The following is an 18,802-nucleotide window of genomic DNA, read 5'->3' on the forward strand; positions in this document are numbered from 1 at the left end:
AATGTTTAAATGAGTATTTTTTTTGTTTAAAACATATCTATAAATTTTTACAAGTTTCTATTATTTTTACAATGACGATAGTAATGTTATTTTGGGTTAAACATATCACGGCTTGTAATCTTTGCCGGAAATAGCCGGGCATCTCGTTTCCTCAATTACACAGTGGCGGATAGCGAGCCGGACACACACGTAAGAACCACACGCCGCAGTCACTGTCAGCTAACGTGTTGTTGTTTACTTTTCATCACTTACTTACAAAATGGCAGGAGAATGGGATAGACATGGCTTAAGTCACAGTGGTCACATTTTGGTAATGTGCTTCACTTTGATCTTAGGTAAGTTCTTTAAATAATTTTTCAGATCAAGAATTTGTTTATGTTGACGTCGTTTGCATGTTGATATTCATAATGTAAGTGTATTGAATGATAATAATATATGTACATGTACGTGGTATAAATGTTAATCTTTATAAGTTGTCTAAAAATATAAACTCATATTTTTGCAGATATTACAAGATTATGGAACGTTCATTTAAAAAAGATGATAATAAATAGATAAAAGATAAATATTTATTTCAAAAAAACTTTAGATCTTGAAGTTAAACCGTATGACGCACGACAATAAGATCTAGATTTGTTATTCTATTTTTCTAAGATAAACTAATTATACTATGAAGTCATGCAAGTCAACTGAGGTAATCTTTTTTATCCTTAATTATTTGTTTGCACTTGTACTGATTTCGTGTTTAGATGAATGGTATGAAATTTTGTAATTAATTAGTTTTTTTGCATTATAAAAAAATTAAATCGTCTGTAGGGCTAATACAAACAGTTTTGAAGTTTTTTTTTTAAAGTATGCAATGCATAACAACCACAGTTTGTACCTAATAAATGAATGGTTCGTTATTCTAAACCATGATATCATTTTGAAGGTGATATCAACAGATAATTCTCCGCCAAAGGAATTTGCAAAATTTTGATTACTGTCCAATTAATTATACAATAAATTCTAAATTGAAGTCTCTGGGCAACGCATTTTTTATTAAGATATTGTAGAAAGTAACTGGGGATTTCTAAAACTCTTACGGTGAATACATGCATACATTGTCTCTGTATTAAAATATTAAATAAGATGAATCATTTACTGCAAATATTTTGACAAAATTAAAACCTTTTTTTCAACAAGGGAAGATAACTTAAATAAAAAATTTAAGGTGCAAAATGACCGGCCTCTTATATGTTATCTATGTTATAAGTCATGTGAATTTGGTTTATTTCACTTTCATTGTTATCTAGCATTATACATATTTAAATTATTTAAATTATTTGAAATTATTCTAAATTGTTCAATATCCCTTCATTATACATTGAATACCTTAATTCATATATTTTTAAACGACAGGAGGACAGACTTTGTAAAGGACAATTCGATAGAGTTAGAAGTTTTTTTCTATTATTTATCTATCTATCTATCTATCTATCTATCTATCTATCTATCTATCTATCTATCTATCTATCTATCTATCTATTAAATATGAAAAGATAGTCTTTTAAAAAGAAATCCAAATACATATGTATTTTCTGTACATGCTTAGTAAGTATGTTACGCCGCTTTTATATTCTAATTTAATGTGAACACAATTTTACGATGTTTCTCTAATCTTATTGATAGACTTACCATAAATTATTATCTTTCTTAACTTAGAATCATGAAGAAAGAAATTGTGTACATACATGGTTTTTTACTTTAAAAAGTGTATATGAGCATTAACTCACATAGTCATGATGGCATATAAAACCACATGCTATCCTAGTATAGGTTGATATTTCATGGCTATATTTTTTAATCACAAAAAAATGTTTTAAAGGACAAGTTGCCGCAACCCCTGAAATCAGAGTGCTCACCCCAAACGTTTACCAATACTGGTACCTAACAAAGAACGGAATTCCTAGCCAAGAGTCGACTCACCTAGCTTTCAAAGTCCAGGCCTGCAATGACGCACACATGTTGCTGAAACCCAGTAATAGAAGGCCCATTGAAATTGTTCTAGGCGGCTGGAGTAACTCAAATTCCTGCTTAAGAACCCGGGTACAGGGACCATGTCGAGATCAATACGACGGAAATATACTTGACTGTAAAGAGTTCAAAGAGTTCGTAATAAGCTGGAAAGATGGTAACATTATGGTAGGACACATGAACTCCGGATTTAGGGATCTTATGCTGGACTTTCAACTCAAGAAACCTTTGTCTAATGTGACAATTGGGATCTCTACCGGGTTCGGAGCAACAGGAATATGGACGTTCGAAGGTGTTAATTTTATCTGTTTTTTAGTGTCATAAGAATTCTATATTACTGTATAATGTTAAAAAATCATAATATGTAATGACATTTCTTTAGATACCAGAACAAACACTACAGATACAACAGTGCCGTCCGTCCCAGTAACATCAACAGACAAAATGACCACCAATGAAGGATCACGTAAGATAAATATATTTTGTGATGCATGTAGATAGTTTTGCAGATGTAATTAATTAAAAAACTTTCACTGAATTATAATTTTCAAATTTCAAAATATTCAACAAAAATTACGTTAAATAAATTTTTGGAAAGGTGAAAATTCTAAAAATCCCCTGCAGGATTCGAACTCATGGCTTACAGATTCGTAGTAAACCCTTTAACCAACTCCTCTACGCTGTTAAGTGTCAACTTTGGGAAAGAAACTATTTATTGAATTATACCTGATTTTATTGGGTTTTTTTCTTGATAAATAGTACTTTACAACATGGAGGTGTCTCCTACTACCTGAAATTATTATTCTTTTCTTTATTATTTGAAGTGATATACTCTGTCATATTATCGTTTTATTTTACAGAAAACGCACAAGTAATCAATGTTGAAGGCAAATCATCTGAAATGACCAACAGCTACACGGCAGTTGGAGCGACTGCCGCAGTTCTTGCTCTCCTTGCATTTATAGTCGTAGGTGCCATCCTGTGGCGGAGGTTGATTCGTCGTCCAGGTAAATAAATAAGGAATGGATAATATCTGCAGTTCCAGAACAAATTGTTTTGTCCATTGAGACTTGATAAAGTTCTTTTCAACATGCTTTATTCTGTAAAGATTGATGATATACCGAATTGTTTCTTTCAAGAAAAATTAAAGTGACAACTTTTCGCGACGCGACACATTAACAAAGCACCAGAAAGTCGAAATATTGCCTTGAAACATAAACATGTAAGCTTATGAGTGTTGTTTGTTTGTTATTTTCCAGGTCCGAGTCCGAATATTGAAATCATAAACCCGGGATTTAATGGGAAAGAAATGAGCACCTACGAAATAATACACAACCACTACCCAGAAGAGAACCTTTACACAGACATTGGCACTCTCGATATTGCCAAAGTTCACGAAAACGGTGCATATTACGATACCGCTGAACCCTTAGAAGATAAAAACATGTATTTACGTATGTTAGATGCTTCTAGCGAGGAAATGCAACGTACTTCCAATTATTTGTCAACGTCAAATACCAAGCAACCTAGCAAAGGGAGATCGTCAAACACGAAACAACAAACTGAGGACGGTCAAGCAAACTATTATGTTGATAGTACCTACCTTGTGCCAAGACCTTCCGTGAAAAAACAGTAAAAGCATAATTTATTGACAGTAACGGATAAACACCATTTTTAAAATTTGCTCTTTTAATTAGCATATCGCTACAGATGGTTCATGTTTTGCTAAATAATTAAACTGATAAACAAAATCTGAACTTGACAATCATATCATACCTCCGAACACTTATTTCAATTTCGATGCGTTTACTGATATAATATTCCAAATGTAATAAATTTTGGTTTATGAATTATCAAGATAAGAAGTAACTTTGAAGAGACAGTCTTAAAAAAATACATGAATATTTCCAACTTTTTTGTAAATTTCAAGTTGACATTTGAAATAAAACGAATTTAAAGTATGTTCAAAACTTAAACAGTTATCATCTGTTTAACATTTTATTGTATTGTATGTTTTTGTTAATGTACAGGAGTCATTCCAAGATCGATGGACTCCAAAAATGAATTAACATAAACCCATAAAAAATTTGTAAAGATAAGACACGATTTCTAATTCATATTTACTTTTCCCATTTTATTCTGCAAAGAGTAACTGTTTATTTTATACATATGATGTGTCAAAAGTACGATTTTTTACACATCATTTACATACTAACATAAATAATAAAATGTACTCAAACTTTTACAACTTAAATCATTCAAACAGTTTTCTTCGTTAACCTTATCATGCATCACTTTATTCGCTATTTTCATTTTTTTAAATAAGTATCAAACAAACAATTCTTAAAAGCATATCAAAATAAGGTAGCGAGATGTCTATGTTTTTATTTATTCATTTTATAGAAACATTAGTGATTTATAATAAATCAATATACATACATTTTGAATATTTTATGATAACACTAGGGTTGAAATGTAAGATTTTTGAAACGAGAATGACAAAGAACACATCTACATGAACTCAAACAACTTAAACTATTGATGAGACATTTTTATAAAAAATCAAAATATATAGATTATGAGAGAAGTTTGTTTCTTGAATTAAAATAGTTTATCCATTAAGGCCATAATTTTTGATGTGTTCTGCAGCTAAGATACATTTCCTTCTCTGACCTATGTTGAGTCCCATCTCCTTGAAGTCGGATTCAGTCATAGAACAAAACGTCTCCACGCAATCGACGCCATGTTCTATCAATGTATTCATTATGTCGTCAAGCTCGAACCGTTCCATGGTTTGGAAAAAGATGTTCAAATTGTAGCCTGAAATATATTTATATATAAACTTTTATTGCAGAAAAATGATTGTTTTTCCATGTATAATGCAGGCTTTCAAGTTAGCGCGATCATTGCAGAAAAACTAGCACAGCCTGCTAATTGTCTATGAAATCAATACACCCGATATATGTTCGTAGTTTTTAGTAACAGCTGTTAATTTCAAAGATGAATATGAAGAGGGAGACATTGCAGAAAAAAATGTTTTTGCAATGATAGCTACCTTCATAACCCGTAATAATCATAAAAGAAAGCATTTTATTGTTTATATTTATACTTTTTAAACAAATTAATAAATTGATGATAAAAAGTAAGTAAAATTACCTAAATTATTATTAATGTACAGTTGTACATTAGATTAAAGAAACAGCCTAATCGTCCGTTATGGGAACTATATTCTGACATTATCGTGATTAATTCATGCAGTCACTGATTTTTTTTAGGTCGACACAATTATAAAAGGAGCGGTAGATTTCGGTCATGTCCGTTTCAAAGAAGTATGAATTACAATGAATTTCCGTAAGAATTAGAGGGAAACATACATGTACTTAGTGGATGTATACATTATAACTCATAGGTCATATGAAACGATTTTTAACACTAAATAGGATTTTATTTCAGAAATATAAAGCTTGGTATAAACGAATGTTAAAATACGTGTAGTAAGATTTTTTTTGCCTTTGCATTACTGAGAAATAACGGTGAAAACACAGCACCTGGAAAAATTGTCTCCGCTTATCATTCTTGATTTTGTGAATTTATGACGTCACACCGATGTAAAAATGCATTAAAACTAGTGTAATTTTACAGCAGTTTATTTGATTTTATTTTTGCATATATGAGATCATCTGTTATTGTTGTACAGATTAGTAAGTTTTAATTGGTAATTATTTAATAAAACTATCAACTTTTCACTAGTGTAATATCATGATGAATATCCCGTACTGCAGTGAAAATTTAACAAAAAGAAATGCTTAACCATTAATGAATTATCTTAAACCTTTTTAAACAGAAACATCTTTTTCTTCTTCGATTAGTATAATGATTGAGCAACATTTAAAAAGAATTGAAGCATATTAATTCATTTAATTTATATTGCCATATGAAAAAGTCTAAGGCAGGCCAATGAAAATGTTTGAGACATTGCGTATAGTTTTTATTTTTAAAAATGCGACAGTAAAATGCCGCAAAATCTTTATTTTGAAATTAGATCTATTGATAAATTCTTATTATCCTGACCTATTAATTTCATACTAATTGATAAGTAGCAATATCTTTGGAAAATACTTTGTGTACATGTGTTTTAGCGTTTTATTAAATTAGATCGCAGAAATATGGAATATGGATTTAGAAATGTACCGGTATTTTTGATAAAAAAATAAATTGGCATGAATGTGTAGATAATGAACAGATTTTATTTTAAAAGAACAAGCATCCATAATAATAAATGAACGAAAAACAAAATTCCGAAAGAAATAGAAATAGAAGGGATCTGTCAGAAAACAACCTTCATAATATGTTCTAAAATCAAAACACTGCAGTACACGTGTCAAAATCACCACATTTGAAGAAATTTCTCTTCAACTAAAAATAAAATCAAATGGTAGCTAGCATATTTGTGTTTTTTTAAGGTCAAGATCTAGTAAATGATTCCAGGCTGTCTTTTTGTTTGGTGCTAGAACCATTATGATGTCATCTTTCGATATTTTATATTCAATCACGGGAAAATGACATCATTTTAAAAAGGAGGTCAAGAGCTTGTTAAATGCCGTTTTTGGAGAGACTGTAGGCAATCTAGATATATTTCATTAGTAAAAATTGACCAAAAATCCGAGATTTGTTACTTTTATCCTTCAGATTTCATAGACAATGGTTGTTTTAAACATGATTTTAATTGTGTCGGCCAAAAATTTAAGCCCCGGTACACCCAATAAAACAAAGAAATTGTTAGGAAGCATCATTAAAAAAACGTATATCTCGGCTTTCATAAACCTGTAGGCGCCTTTCATTTACTGCGGTATCCGGTAGTCACGTTCAATATTTAAACCAGTGAAGTGTGACGTATCAGTTCGAGGGAAAACAAGTATTGATACGAGATAGTATAGTCTGACTCAAAAAATAATTGTACATAAACATAAGTTACCAAATGAATGATAAAACTTACAAGCTAAGTAACACTGAACAGTTTACCTTGACCATGTATTGGTGCATGTGCTGCGAAAGGGTTGAATGTAGTCTCGGGGTCGATACATTGGCGTGATACACCAGGATATTTACCGGTCCCAGGATAGCTGTTAGGGGATGATGACTGAGTCATCTGTGACTGCTTGGAATATACTGGTGGCTCCTCTCCAAACACAATGGCTAGAATCTGTATCAGTCCCAACAGGTCAGATTGAGGCTAAAATTGTTTGAAAATGTACAAGATTCAAATCATAAAAATGTTTTAGCACCACATGCAGTTAGAACATTTGTTTTCTTTTGGAGAGCGTTCATATCATATTGTACAATATTATAAATTTTGACTGGGGTTGAGGGCAATATTGATTTTATTAGCCCCCGAGGGATGAAATATGGCCGGTGTAATGAAGAATAATGACCCCCGTAGAATAATTACCGGGGATCATTTTTCGACGTAAAATAATGACCCCCCGGTCATTATTCTACGCAAAAAAATGACCCCCCGGTCATTATTCTACGTAGAAAAATGACCCTTTGCCTGAAGAATAAGTGTCAGTTTTATAAAAATGAGCACACTCCACATGAAGAAAAGTGACCCCTGTAGAATAATGACCCCCTTGTATATTAAAGTTTTTCAGTATATTTTTTAGTATTTGTGAAATAGTCTTTACACTATTGTAATTTTTACTGCTGCAGTTTACAGAAAGTAACAGAAATTATAATTCATATTCAAATAAACTTAAAGTGAAAGAAGGGGTATAGCTTAGAAAATAAAAATCCTTCCGTTATAACAAGACATTGACGTATTGTATCGGGGTATGGTTGTCATCTTAAAGGGGCATGGTCACGATTTTAGTCCAAAAAAAATTTCCGATCTTAATGTTCACAATGCTTTAGTAAGGCATTTTTAATAGGCAACCAAAATTTGAGTGTCATTCGTTACATTTTGAATGTTGAAGTGAAAATTCTAATTTTAGACCTAATGAATGTGTTAAACGTAATAAACTGTTTATTTATGCTTAAAATGAATAAGAAGATAGACAAATCAGCTTGAAAAAGAATTTTTTACTGGTATATTGAACCTATGTAAACAACAACAGGGCACGAGCCTTGTTTACATGACAAATAATTGTGAGCCATGTATCTTGCTTATAACTTTACAACTGACCCTCAAATTTCATTTGATCAGTAGAAATACTTTCCTCAAGCATTGTAAATAATGAAAACAGAATAATAGAATTTGATCAAAATCGTGACCATGCCCCTTTAACAATTACATTTACATATATCTATGGTGTTCCGATAGGGCCACTCCGACCTAAATATAGGGTGAAGATGCGAAGTTGCAAAGGCGATAGTGCGAAGGCGAAGGAGCAAAAGTGCGAAGATGCAACGACGAAGCGCGAAGATGTGATGCCTAAAGTGCGAAGGCGAAGGAGCGATACGCTCCTTCCCAACTTCGCACTCTGGCTTTCGCATCTTCGCACTATCGCCTTTGCCTTTTTTGATTGCATTCAGGAAGTCTCGGTCGATTACATAGAATTTAATGCAGACACTGTACTCGCCAAGGTTTTTCGATTAATCCAGGCTATTATTGGTACGCATGCGCTAGGCCATCGCCCTTACTATGAATGTTTATAAATATTTTAATGTGTACATGTGACATATATGTCTACCAATGCTGGCTATGCCTAATCATTATATACTCCACACAAAATTTAATCTCCTCCATAATGTGTACATACATATATGCACTTCCAGACTCCTCTGACTTTCCAGCTGTCTCTTTACCGTGGACCAAACACAGTAACATTCTAATTTCATTATATGCGACACTCCTTGCTCATGCATGGATCTAAAGGGGGTAGAGGGGGTCCGTCCCCCAGGGAAAATTCAATATTAACAATTTCACGCAGTAAAAGGGGAGAGGGGGTCCGGACAGTATCCCCCTAAATAATTTAATTTTATTAATTTTATAAAAATAAAATTTCCAAAATATGCCTCGGAACCCTCAAACGATAGAAAGCTCCGCACTTATAAAACATAGGTGATCACAGATTACAAACCGAGACGAAGCATCACCTTTATGAGACTACCTTTATCATATTATATGAAAACCATCTTTTATGATCTTGGATATTCATGGATTCTGTTTTGACACTTTATCGTATATCTGTTAGAAAATTGTATGATAATCATATGATCATATGTTAATCAATACAATAATATAAAATTAAAAATTGCATCCTATATCCTTACAATATATATCATTTAATACCATTAAATACCGTACAAAAATTGTGAGATATGATATTGTAACGTATGATATGGCATTGTATTGTGTTATACATTATTGTATTTGATCAAGTAAAACAATATCATAAAACATAATTCAATATAGTATTATTTCAAACAATATCATATTGCAATAAAACATCATAACATTGAAAAATGTGTTATTATATTGTATAATATAGTATGATATTGTATTGTATGATACTGTATTATATTTGATAAAAAATATGATATTGTATTATATGATACCATATAATTTTATACAACATTGTATCATATCAAATGATAAAATATTATGGGATAAAATAAAATATTATATAATACAATTATATAATATATATTGTATCACATGATACAATAATATATATTACAACATCATAAAATACAATTTCATGTATTATGATAATATATCATATAAACCAATATCATATTATACAATATCGTATGATACGATATTTTATAATATAACAATTTCATATATACAATTTTATTTGATATCATTCTATATTTCAGAAATCAATATTATATTATACAATACTGTATGATACAATATCATAGAACATAAAATATTATATCATTGGAATGAATATTATATTTGCAATATCATATGTAATAGTATAATGTGATTTAATAATTATTTAATAAAACAATATAATATTATACAATATTGTGTCATAATATACAGTACTATATAGAACAATATCATGATACAATATCATATCATAAAATATATAAAAGGATACAATATTATATCGTATCATATAACGTTTTACAATATAACATATGGTATTATATTGTATCCTTTTAAACAATAGTGTTTCATATCATACAATACTTTATCATAGGAATCATGTTATATAATTTAACAACAACTACATCTATCTATCAAGCAGATTTGAGTGAGGTAGGAGATTTCTTTAGCATCCTTGATAATGGAGATCAGGCTCTGCATCTGAAGGAACCACTGCGTTTCATTTATAATATAGTTAAAGCAACTATGCAAGCTATCATCTATAAAACAAATCATAAACCTATGGCTCAGATTCAGCATTTAAGTCTGTCATGTGCATCAGTATCATAAGACGCACCATCCATGAAAGTTTTAGGAAGTTAGGACCAGTAATAACTAAGATATCATCATCAGAGGGCACCAGCAATTAAAACCTTTACCTTCTAAGCATACCCAACCTATGGCTCTGATTCAGCATCCATGCCTGTCAGGTGCATCTGTATCATAAGACTCACCATCCATTCAGGTTAGTTGAAGTAGTAATAGCTTAGATACAGGACCTGCACCAAATACTTTAACCAGATCCGGACGCCAATGCCGGGAGTATAGCATAAGCTCCCCTTGACTTCGTCTCGGTGAGCTAAAAAGGCGAAAGCGCGAAGATTTGAAGGCGAAAGTGCGAAGTTGCAAAGGCAAAGAAGCGATAGTAGTATCACTTTTTCGCCGTTGCAACTTGGCACTTTCGTCTTCGCATCTTCGCGCTTCGCCGTCGCATCGTTTATATTCTTCCTATTGTTCATGAATCATACTTGCATTTAGGATTTCCACTATTACAAACTGCTGGATATGCAAGTGCATCACGCAGAATTAATGATGAAACCAAAATTATGAAAAGTTTACTCCACTGTTAGGCACTATAACCAAGCTGAAGTTAGTAGGCACTGACAGCAGCCATTACGCCAGTAGAGGTTAACAGCCAATAAGGAAAATCGTCAAAGTACTTATAAAATATATTTTACTTTATCGTCGGCATACTTGAGTAAGTTTAGTTAATTTCAAGATGATTAATGCAACAATAGTGTGTATGAGCATTGGTTACTTTGGATACAATAAAGATCAAGGGCGATATAAATCCCTAACATGTGCCCTAACCTCTTATCAACGCTTTTAGAAACAATCTTTTCTTATTATAATCGATCAGTGTTTATTATGTATTAAGATTTACTATAGTCAGGTACTCTTCACACATTTGCGCTAAAAGAATAAAGTCTACTCATGATCACAAATACAACATTATAACAAATGTTTAGAATATTGATGTTCATGTATCACATAGAAGAAACCAAAACTAACGCAAAATGATTTTTTAAAATCACTTTCCTCAAGAAATGTAAATAAGATGAATTCATATTCCTACGTTACTTGTCCCCTGAGTCTTTTTCCATAAAGATATATATGTATAATTCTAAGATTGGCAATTCATTCACCAGTGAATATTGCTTATATTATTACAACAATTATTCTTTCATGATTATTGTTCGTTAATTATCACCCAATATCCTCATTGTGTATGAATCTGTCTTTATATGCGTCATTTCCCACCGTATGTCGATGAGAGAAGTGACGTAACAGTTAACAATCAATTTGCGGCAATGTAAGAGTGTTTTGTGTATGCCTTCTACGGATATGAAAAACTATATACAGCAATGTATTTATAAATTCGGTGTTTATAACTTCAAAAGAAGTTGAACAGAGTGAAAAATAAGTAAATTTCAAAGTCATATCTTGTATACGGTATAACCAATTTCTATTCATGTTTACGGGGGGGGGGGGGGGGGGGGGGTCATTTTTCTTCATGTTTAACATGAAGAAAAATAACCCCTGGGTCTTTTTTCTTCAGAAAAATCCAATTATTCTTCAGCTAGGAGGGTCATTATTCTGACCACCGGTCATTATTCTACGGGGGTCATTTTTCTTCATTACACCGGACGTGAAGCTAAGGGAAATATATTCGACCACAACTTAAAGGGGCTTCGTTTATCAATGCTGCCCGAAAACAGGGTCAAAATCTGTTATATGAAGAAACACAGCAAAAACCAAGAAAGAAAGAATTTAAAAACAGATCGCCATAATTTTCTCAGTTCAACATGAAAGTTAGACATTCAATTTTGCGGAAAGTCCATTGAAACTACATGTATATTGACATGTCAATATTGTTCGAGCAACATATATTGTAATATAGATATAATATATAAAAATATAGAGTTCTACTATGAGAATATACTACAGAATATAACAAAAATATAATTATTAGAATATTACATTGTAAACATAATGGCTAGTTTTGAAATCCAGAACGCGATTTCTTTATTAAAATTGTCACGTAGACCTATAATATTATATGTTTTGTCATGAACCTTTGTTGTTTTACGGCAATTTTTATCATGTCATCGCATATGAAGCGACGTCTTAATCAAACCTTGTAAATGAAAGAAGAAATTGCAAACAGCACGCATCATAAACCTAATCTAGATTCATGTCTCTTGGTTTTGTTCTATTTAATTATGTACCTACCAAAAGATTTAAAAAAGTATATCCACTCTCTCTCTCTCTTTCTCTCATTCTCTCTCTCTCTCTTATACGGATAACTGTATTTGAATACCCACAGTTTTGCGTTAGTTAAACTCTTATTTTGACTTACAAAACGCCAGTCATGGAGGTAAGGCAGGTCTACTTTCCCGTTGGAGTCCACATGTCTTCCAGTTTTTATTTGCATTGTACTGGTGGGCTTCACAAACACCATGGGAGGTTTGTAGGGATGTGTGTCCATAATCCAAACACAAATAGGAATGTTGTATATACTGCCTATGGCAAAACATCGTTGTGACAATTCACACAATCAGTAATCATAGTCAAAAGTATTTTCAAATGTGAAAAAAAAACCTAATTCATATTATCAATATTCATATCAGTAAAGGCGATATGACTGCATGAAATGTTAGCACGAGTTCTTTTTCGTAATGTTGATGAGAAACCGATTTTCTTTTTATATGACACTTGATGTATGCCGATAAAATTGATTTGTATATCTGAATGTAGAATGTTAATAAGAGTTTATAATAAACATATGCAGGTACCTTTATATGTAACAGGTATTGTGCCATCCAAATGCAAAAGTTCTTTTCTATTGCCATCATTAAATACTGAAATAAAATATGAAAATATAATATAATATTGATATATGTAAAAAATGTATATATAGTATAAAAGGCCATATTGTATAGATCAACATGAATGTAATAATATTATAAATTACTAACACTGTTATATAAAGCATTGACTTACTAAACAAATCATGATCCGGCCGTAAATCTTTAAAATGAGTCATGGCGTTTGTCACATCTCTCCTGGAGATGTCTGCGTATCTATACTATATGTAAATAAAAAAGTGAACTTAATTTAATTTACAACGAAGTTTCAACAAATGATAAAAATTTGTAGTTTATACCTTTTTATGATTTATAGATTTCTTTGTTCTTACCATAAGTTCTTGGAATGACCTTTTTCCTAAGGTGTTTTATTTACCTAACCCGTATTTCATCATTACTTTCATCATTTAAAAAACCTTCAAACTGTAGGTGACAATGCATTGTCAAGTAATAGCTATAAATCAACATTTTTGCATTTCTCCGATAGTTAGAGTGTTAGAGTTACCAAATATGAAAAATGAACTTAAATACCTTCACATACATTTTTTTTGTGTTATACATGAAGCTCGCACAACAGAGTCAATGTTCTTTATACAACTGTAATCATAATTAGTTACGAGAGAAATAAGTGTATGCTTATACGCCCCAAAGCCAAAGCGCCCCACGCACGAGCGCCCCAAATTTTTCTTGGTGCGCCCCAAGTACGTTTCACGAGCGCCCCAATTATATTTCACGAGCGCCCCAAATGTTTTTTTTTTCATGAATAAATTTTTTTTACGTACGAGCACCCCAAAGTCACTTTCGCTTATTCCTTTTGGTGATACCGAATACAATCAATGTATACATACAATACACACAGTGTATAATAGTACATGGTGTACACACATCTAATCAAAGGGGTACGCGACGAAGCCAACGTCTCCCGCGTGTCTGGGTACGTTTTCTCCTGATACCGTGAGGATAACCCCTCCCTTGACACCTTTAAATGTTTCCGAATATCCCCTTCTATTACTCTTCGAAAGGTAATGTTATAATACATTACATATATGTAATACAAAATAAATAATGACACACCCGCGGCCCATTGGACCTGTATATCACTGCCAATACAATTATAACATATAAAATACACATATTACGCATTGTGGTTTTTTAAAAATTTTATAAATAATGATTGACTGTAAATGTAAGCTTCAAGAAAATATTTAGAGGTTTGCACGGACAATTTGACAGTAGAAGAACAATATAGTCTAAATTTGACATTACAGTACTAGTGTTGGATTATATCCGACATTATTAAAAAAAAATTCCTATGTATTTTGGGGCGCTTTGGATAATAAAGTGTGCGTTTAATGAGAATCCATCGAAGGTTAATTAAGACTTATAAGCAAAACCATTTTGGGGCGCTCGTGAAATTAATCCAAACTTGGGGACTCATACACCAACGTTCATTTTAGTTCAATATAGAACCGCAGCAATCTCATGTTGGGGCGTTCGTGTAAATGATGCATATTTTACGTAAAATTGCGATTCTCCAACATACATTTTAAAGCAAAATTGGGTTTCAAATAATTATAACACATATAGTCAGATATTAACTTTATAGCAACATAGAATGCTGATTTGAGAGCAAACTTAGGTAAACTTATTTTTGGGCGCTCGTGAAAATGATATCCTAATCATAATATAGTTTTTAACAAATCGGAGGCAACTTTGGGCGCTCGTAAAAAAGATTCTATGCAAAATCGAGGCATCACATTTTTTGGGCGCTCGGAAAATGATATTAAGAATGTGTTCATTGAGATTCTTCGAAGATTTTAAGCCATAATCAGGAAAACCATTTTGAGGCGCTCGTGAAAACGTTCCCGATTTTAGTACAATCTTGGAAAATCTAAATTTGGGGCGCTCGTGCAAATTATCTAAGACGTAAGTTGTAAAACTAATTTTACTTTGGGGCGCTCGTGAATACATTTTGGGCGCTCGTGAAACGTAATTGGCGCTCCAAAAAATTTTTGGGGCGCTAGTGCATGGGGCGCTTTGGATTTGGGGCGATACGACAGTAACCCGGATGGATATATGAATAATTTCTTATGTGTGCTATACATTGATGTTTTCATAGCAACTTTGAAATCGTTTCATATCTTAAGCACATAATATTATCATTATATCTATTGTTTTGTTTATTTTTGGGGTTATTTTTTCAAAAAATCTCCCGTTATCTGACTTTGTAAACACATTTAAGTAAACAGTTCGTAAATCATTAGATAACCCATTTGCAGGTGTCACTACAGTAATTCACTCAAAACATGGCTGAAGCAAGATAATTCCCGAACTTTGAATTTGAATTTTTTTGTGAGATGAAATACAATTTGTAAGATGTCTGACTATTCAGGTTTTGTAACAATGCGAGGTCAATGGAGGGCTTAGGCTTGATTTTCAAGCAAATATAACTTTGACGTAAACAAAGTCTTACGCCTTGTTAGATACACGTGTGGTTTCTTGCTACTATATTGTTTTTGCCAGAAAATTGAAAAAAAAAGTTATTTAAAAAGATGTCGAGATGGTTTTTAATCTGTATCTAAAAAAAATGTATAGTAAAAATTAATACTGTAATGACATCTGCAGTGATATTGCACGATATTGTGACCGCGTAAATTTTACGGTGCTAGAGAATTCTACTGGATCTGCACCGGTCGTGTGCAGTACGAACCGAGTGAGGGAATGTTGGCGTAAAGGGTATACGGTTGTGGCGCGCTGTAGGCCGTAAGGTAATAACGAAGGGTAGGTTTGCCGTATTTCCGAAGGTCCACCAGTATACAGTTCCAGAGAAATAAACAGGCAATTGATGCAGGATTCCGTTTTTATTGGTCAAGACTCAACGATGGCAACATTATAACAATTTAACAGGCAGACATATTACAAACAAGTTGGATATGGCCAGTAGTGGCCTCCGGACTCAAGACTCTGGGTGAGTCGGACGTGGCCGAGGCTGGCCGCCGTACTCCAGACTGACGATTGACATATTGTACATAGCTATATATAAGAATCTGAACAATGAGTATAAATTGACAGGTGATGACATAGGTAAGCTGAGTGAAAGGTTCACAGATATAAAAAAATTAAATAAACTCAATGAGTCTTTGATGTCCAAGAAATGTAAAACTGATAATTGCACATTGTTGTTTAAAGGGGCATGGTCACGATTTTGGTCAAATTTCATTTTTCTGTTTTTATTATTTACAATGCTTTATGAATGCATTTCTAATGATCAAATGAAATTTGGGTGCCCGTCGATGAGTTTGAAGCAAGATACAGGGCTCCAAATTCTTCGTCATGTAAACAAGGCTCGTGCCCTGTTTTTGTTTACATAGGTTCAATGTACCAGTAAAAAATCTTTTTCAAGATGATTTGTCTATATTCTTATTCTTTTTAAGCATAAATAAACAGTTCCTAACCATAAACACATTCATTTTAGACCTAAAACTAGAATTTTTACTTCAACATTCAAAATGTAAACAGAAGCTTTGTTTACATAGCGAGAAATTGTAAGCTCTGAAACTCGCTTATAACTTAACAAATGACACTCAAATGTTGGTTGTCAATTAAAAATGCCTTACTGAAGCATTATAAACATTAAAATCGAAAAAAAAAATTTTGACCAAAATCGTGACCATGCCCCTTTAAGAGATTAGCAGTTATTGAGACATGACACTCTGTCTCTTTGAAATCACATATAGAGTCCGAAAAGTGTCAATCACAAAATAAACTTGTAACTTTGTAAGAAATAAATTGTGATAAAATATTACGAAACAGAAGTTGAATTTTAAAAGTAAAGTCCAAAATAGAGTTATAATTAAACAGTGAATTTTGCACGGTGATACTACATGTTTATAAGCAAATACAGATCTTAGCACGTTGTTTCTAGTTTGATACAGGGTTTAAATTACATATCTCTAATTCCAATTAATCGTTACTTTTATGATTTGTCACAATTAGAAGCAAGAAAGGATCGTGCGTACTTGTAAAAGATGAAAGGTTGCGGACTTTTTGTATACTTAAACATGTTTCAACATATTTTACCCTATTAAACACATGGTAATGTATATCAGTAAAATCACTCCGCAAAGTCAACTTTTTTAAAATCAGAAATAACATGTTAAGACAAATTCTTAAATAAATAACTGCGAATTGCAATTCACTGTGTTTATTATGTTGCTATTCATGTAATTAATTAGATTTTTAGGCTCCTCTGATAATCGAATCATTGACTGACATACCTTGCTCAATGCTTGCCTCAAAATCTGATCAGCACTTGCCATCTTTAGCTTGTGGTAAAGTTCCTTTTTGTTCTAACCAAAGAGACCAAACATAGGTAAATTCCATAAATAAACACCTGAGAGGAAATTTCCTATGATAAAAATAGACATCAAAATCACTTATCTATAAATAGAAATACGTATACCTTTAATAAATTTACTTGTAGTGTTTATTTAAACTATATATATGGCTGAGTTCTTTAAAATTATATCTTACTATTTTCGAACGATCGATTGTTACATCTTTTCACCATAGATTTTACAATATATTATTGTAAGGCATACTTTCACTTTCGACGAAATTTACGTATACGAATTGACTCTGTAAGCTTTAAAAAAACATCCAATCGGGGAATAAGCACAACATTTTCCTTTTTTCATTTATTCAGATTTGAAATGAGAAGTACATGTACCTCTTACTAAGTATTTCGAAATTCTATTTATATGATTAAACATATGCATGTGATATATTTGGTTTTATAGGCGTTATTCTAAAATAATTAATAGAACTGATATGAAAAGACGTGCTTTAAAGCTCAGAGGAATATTGTCAACTGTTTTTCTTTACATTCCTTTCAAAGTTATATTTCAATAAATGAATATTTAAAAAAATAGAAAATCTTTGATATATAAAAATTCCAAATGCTTTTAATATATATTAAACATGATATTTAAAGTGATAACGAATCTAAATACATTTTTCAACGCTCGACAGACTCGAAAAGTTAGTAAAGAATTTATCTTTAAACTGCGGAAAACCAACACAAAAACTAGTGAAGGTGAAATATAATTCTGAAAACATAGTTATTTCCCCAATTTCATTTTTCATTAAAGCACTATAGTTATATGCAAGAGAAGTAACAAGACGTAAGGTGAGTATGAAAAAGCAATTAAAAAGTTTGTTTAAGATTATGAATTGTCGTTATGAATGATTAGACTCACTTTAGAAATAATTTACAAACAGGTAAAGTTTAAATAAAGCCCATCACATTTATCATTCAAAGACACCATATAGATGTATATGTTATGTTAGACTTCTAGTTATGTAATTCATGCATGTTGATATATGTAGAGGTATCGAAACTTTTATAAACTTATAGAAATGGATATAATGTTCAACATACATATACCAAAATAATAATCAGTTCCTTTAACGCAAAGGAATACATGTATTATATAATATTTTCCTGACATATTCTGACGCCAATGATAATACATTTGTG

General features: G+C 31.8%; 2 protein-coding genes across 2 annotated transcripts; one reads left to right on the plus strand and one right to left on the minus strand.

Moving 5' to 3' along the window:
- Window positions 1-114: 114 nt before the first annotated feature.
- Window positions 115-3,783, plus strand: LOC105329133 (uncharacterized). Its single transcript, XM_011430306.4, has 5 exons — window positions 115-335; window positions 1,868-2,308; window positions 2,399-2,482; window positions 2,877-3,023; window positions 3,276-3,783. The coding sequence occupies exons 1-5, from the start codon at window positions 260-262 to the stop codon at window positions 3,650-3,652; spliced, it is 1,125 nt and encodes a 374-aa protein (XP_011428608.3). The 5' UTR covers window positions 115-259; the 3' UTR covers window positions 3,653-3,783.
- Window positions 3,784-4,527: 744 nt separating this feature from the next.
- LOC105329132 (tumor susceptibility gene 101 protein) lies at window positions 4,528-17,678 on the minus strand. The gene is made up of 6 exons (XM_066071248.1): window positions 17,541-17,678; window positions 13,400-13,484; window positions 13,192-13,257; window positions 12,756-12,919; window positions 7,039-7,249; window positions 4,528-4,836 (listed from the first exon to the last, which is right to left on the minus strand). Exons 1-6 carry the CDS (start codon window positions 17,580-17,582, stop codon window positions 4,628-4,630), a joined length of 777 nt encoding a protein of 258 aa, XP_065927320.1. The 5' UTR covers window positions 17,583-17,678; the 3' UTR covers window positions 4,528-4,627.
- Window positions 17,679-18,802: the final 1,124 nt, after the last annotated feature.

The sequence above is a fragment of the Magallana gigas genome, chromosome 9 (genome assembly GCF_963853765.1).
Source record: "Magallana gigas chromosome 9, xbMagGiga1.1, whole genome shotgun sequence".
Classification (NCBI taxonomy): domain Eukaryota; kingdom Metazoa; phylum Mollusca; class Bivalvia; order Ostreida; family Ostreidae; genus Magallana; species Magallana gigas.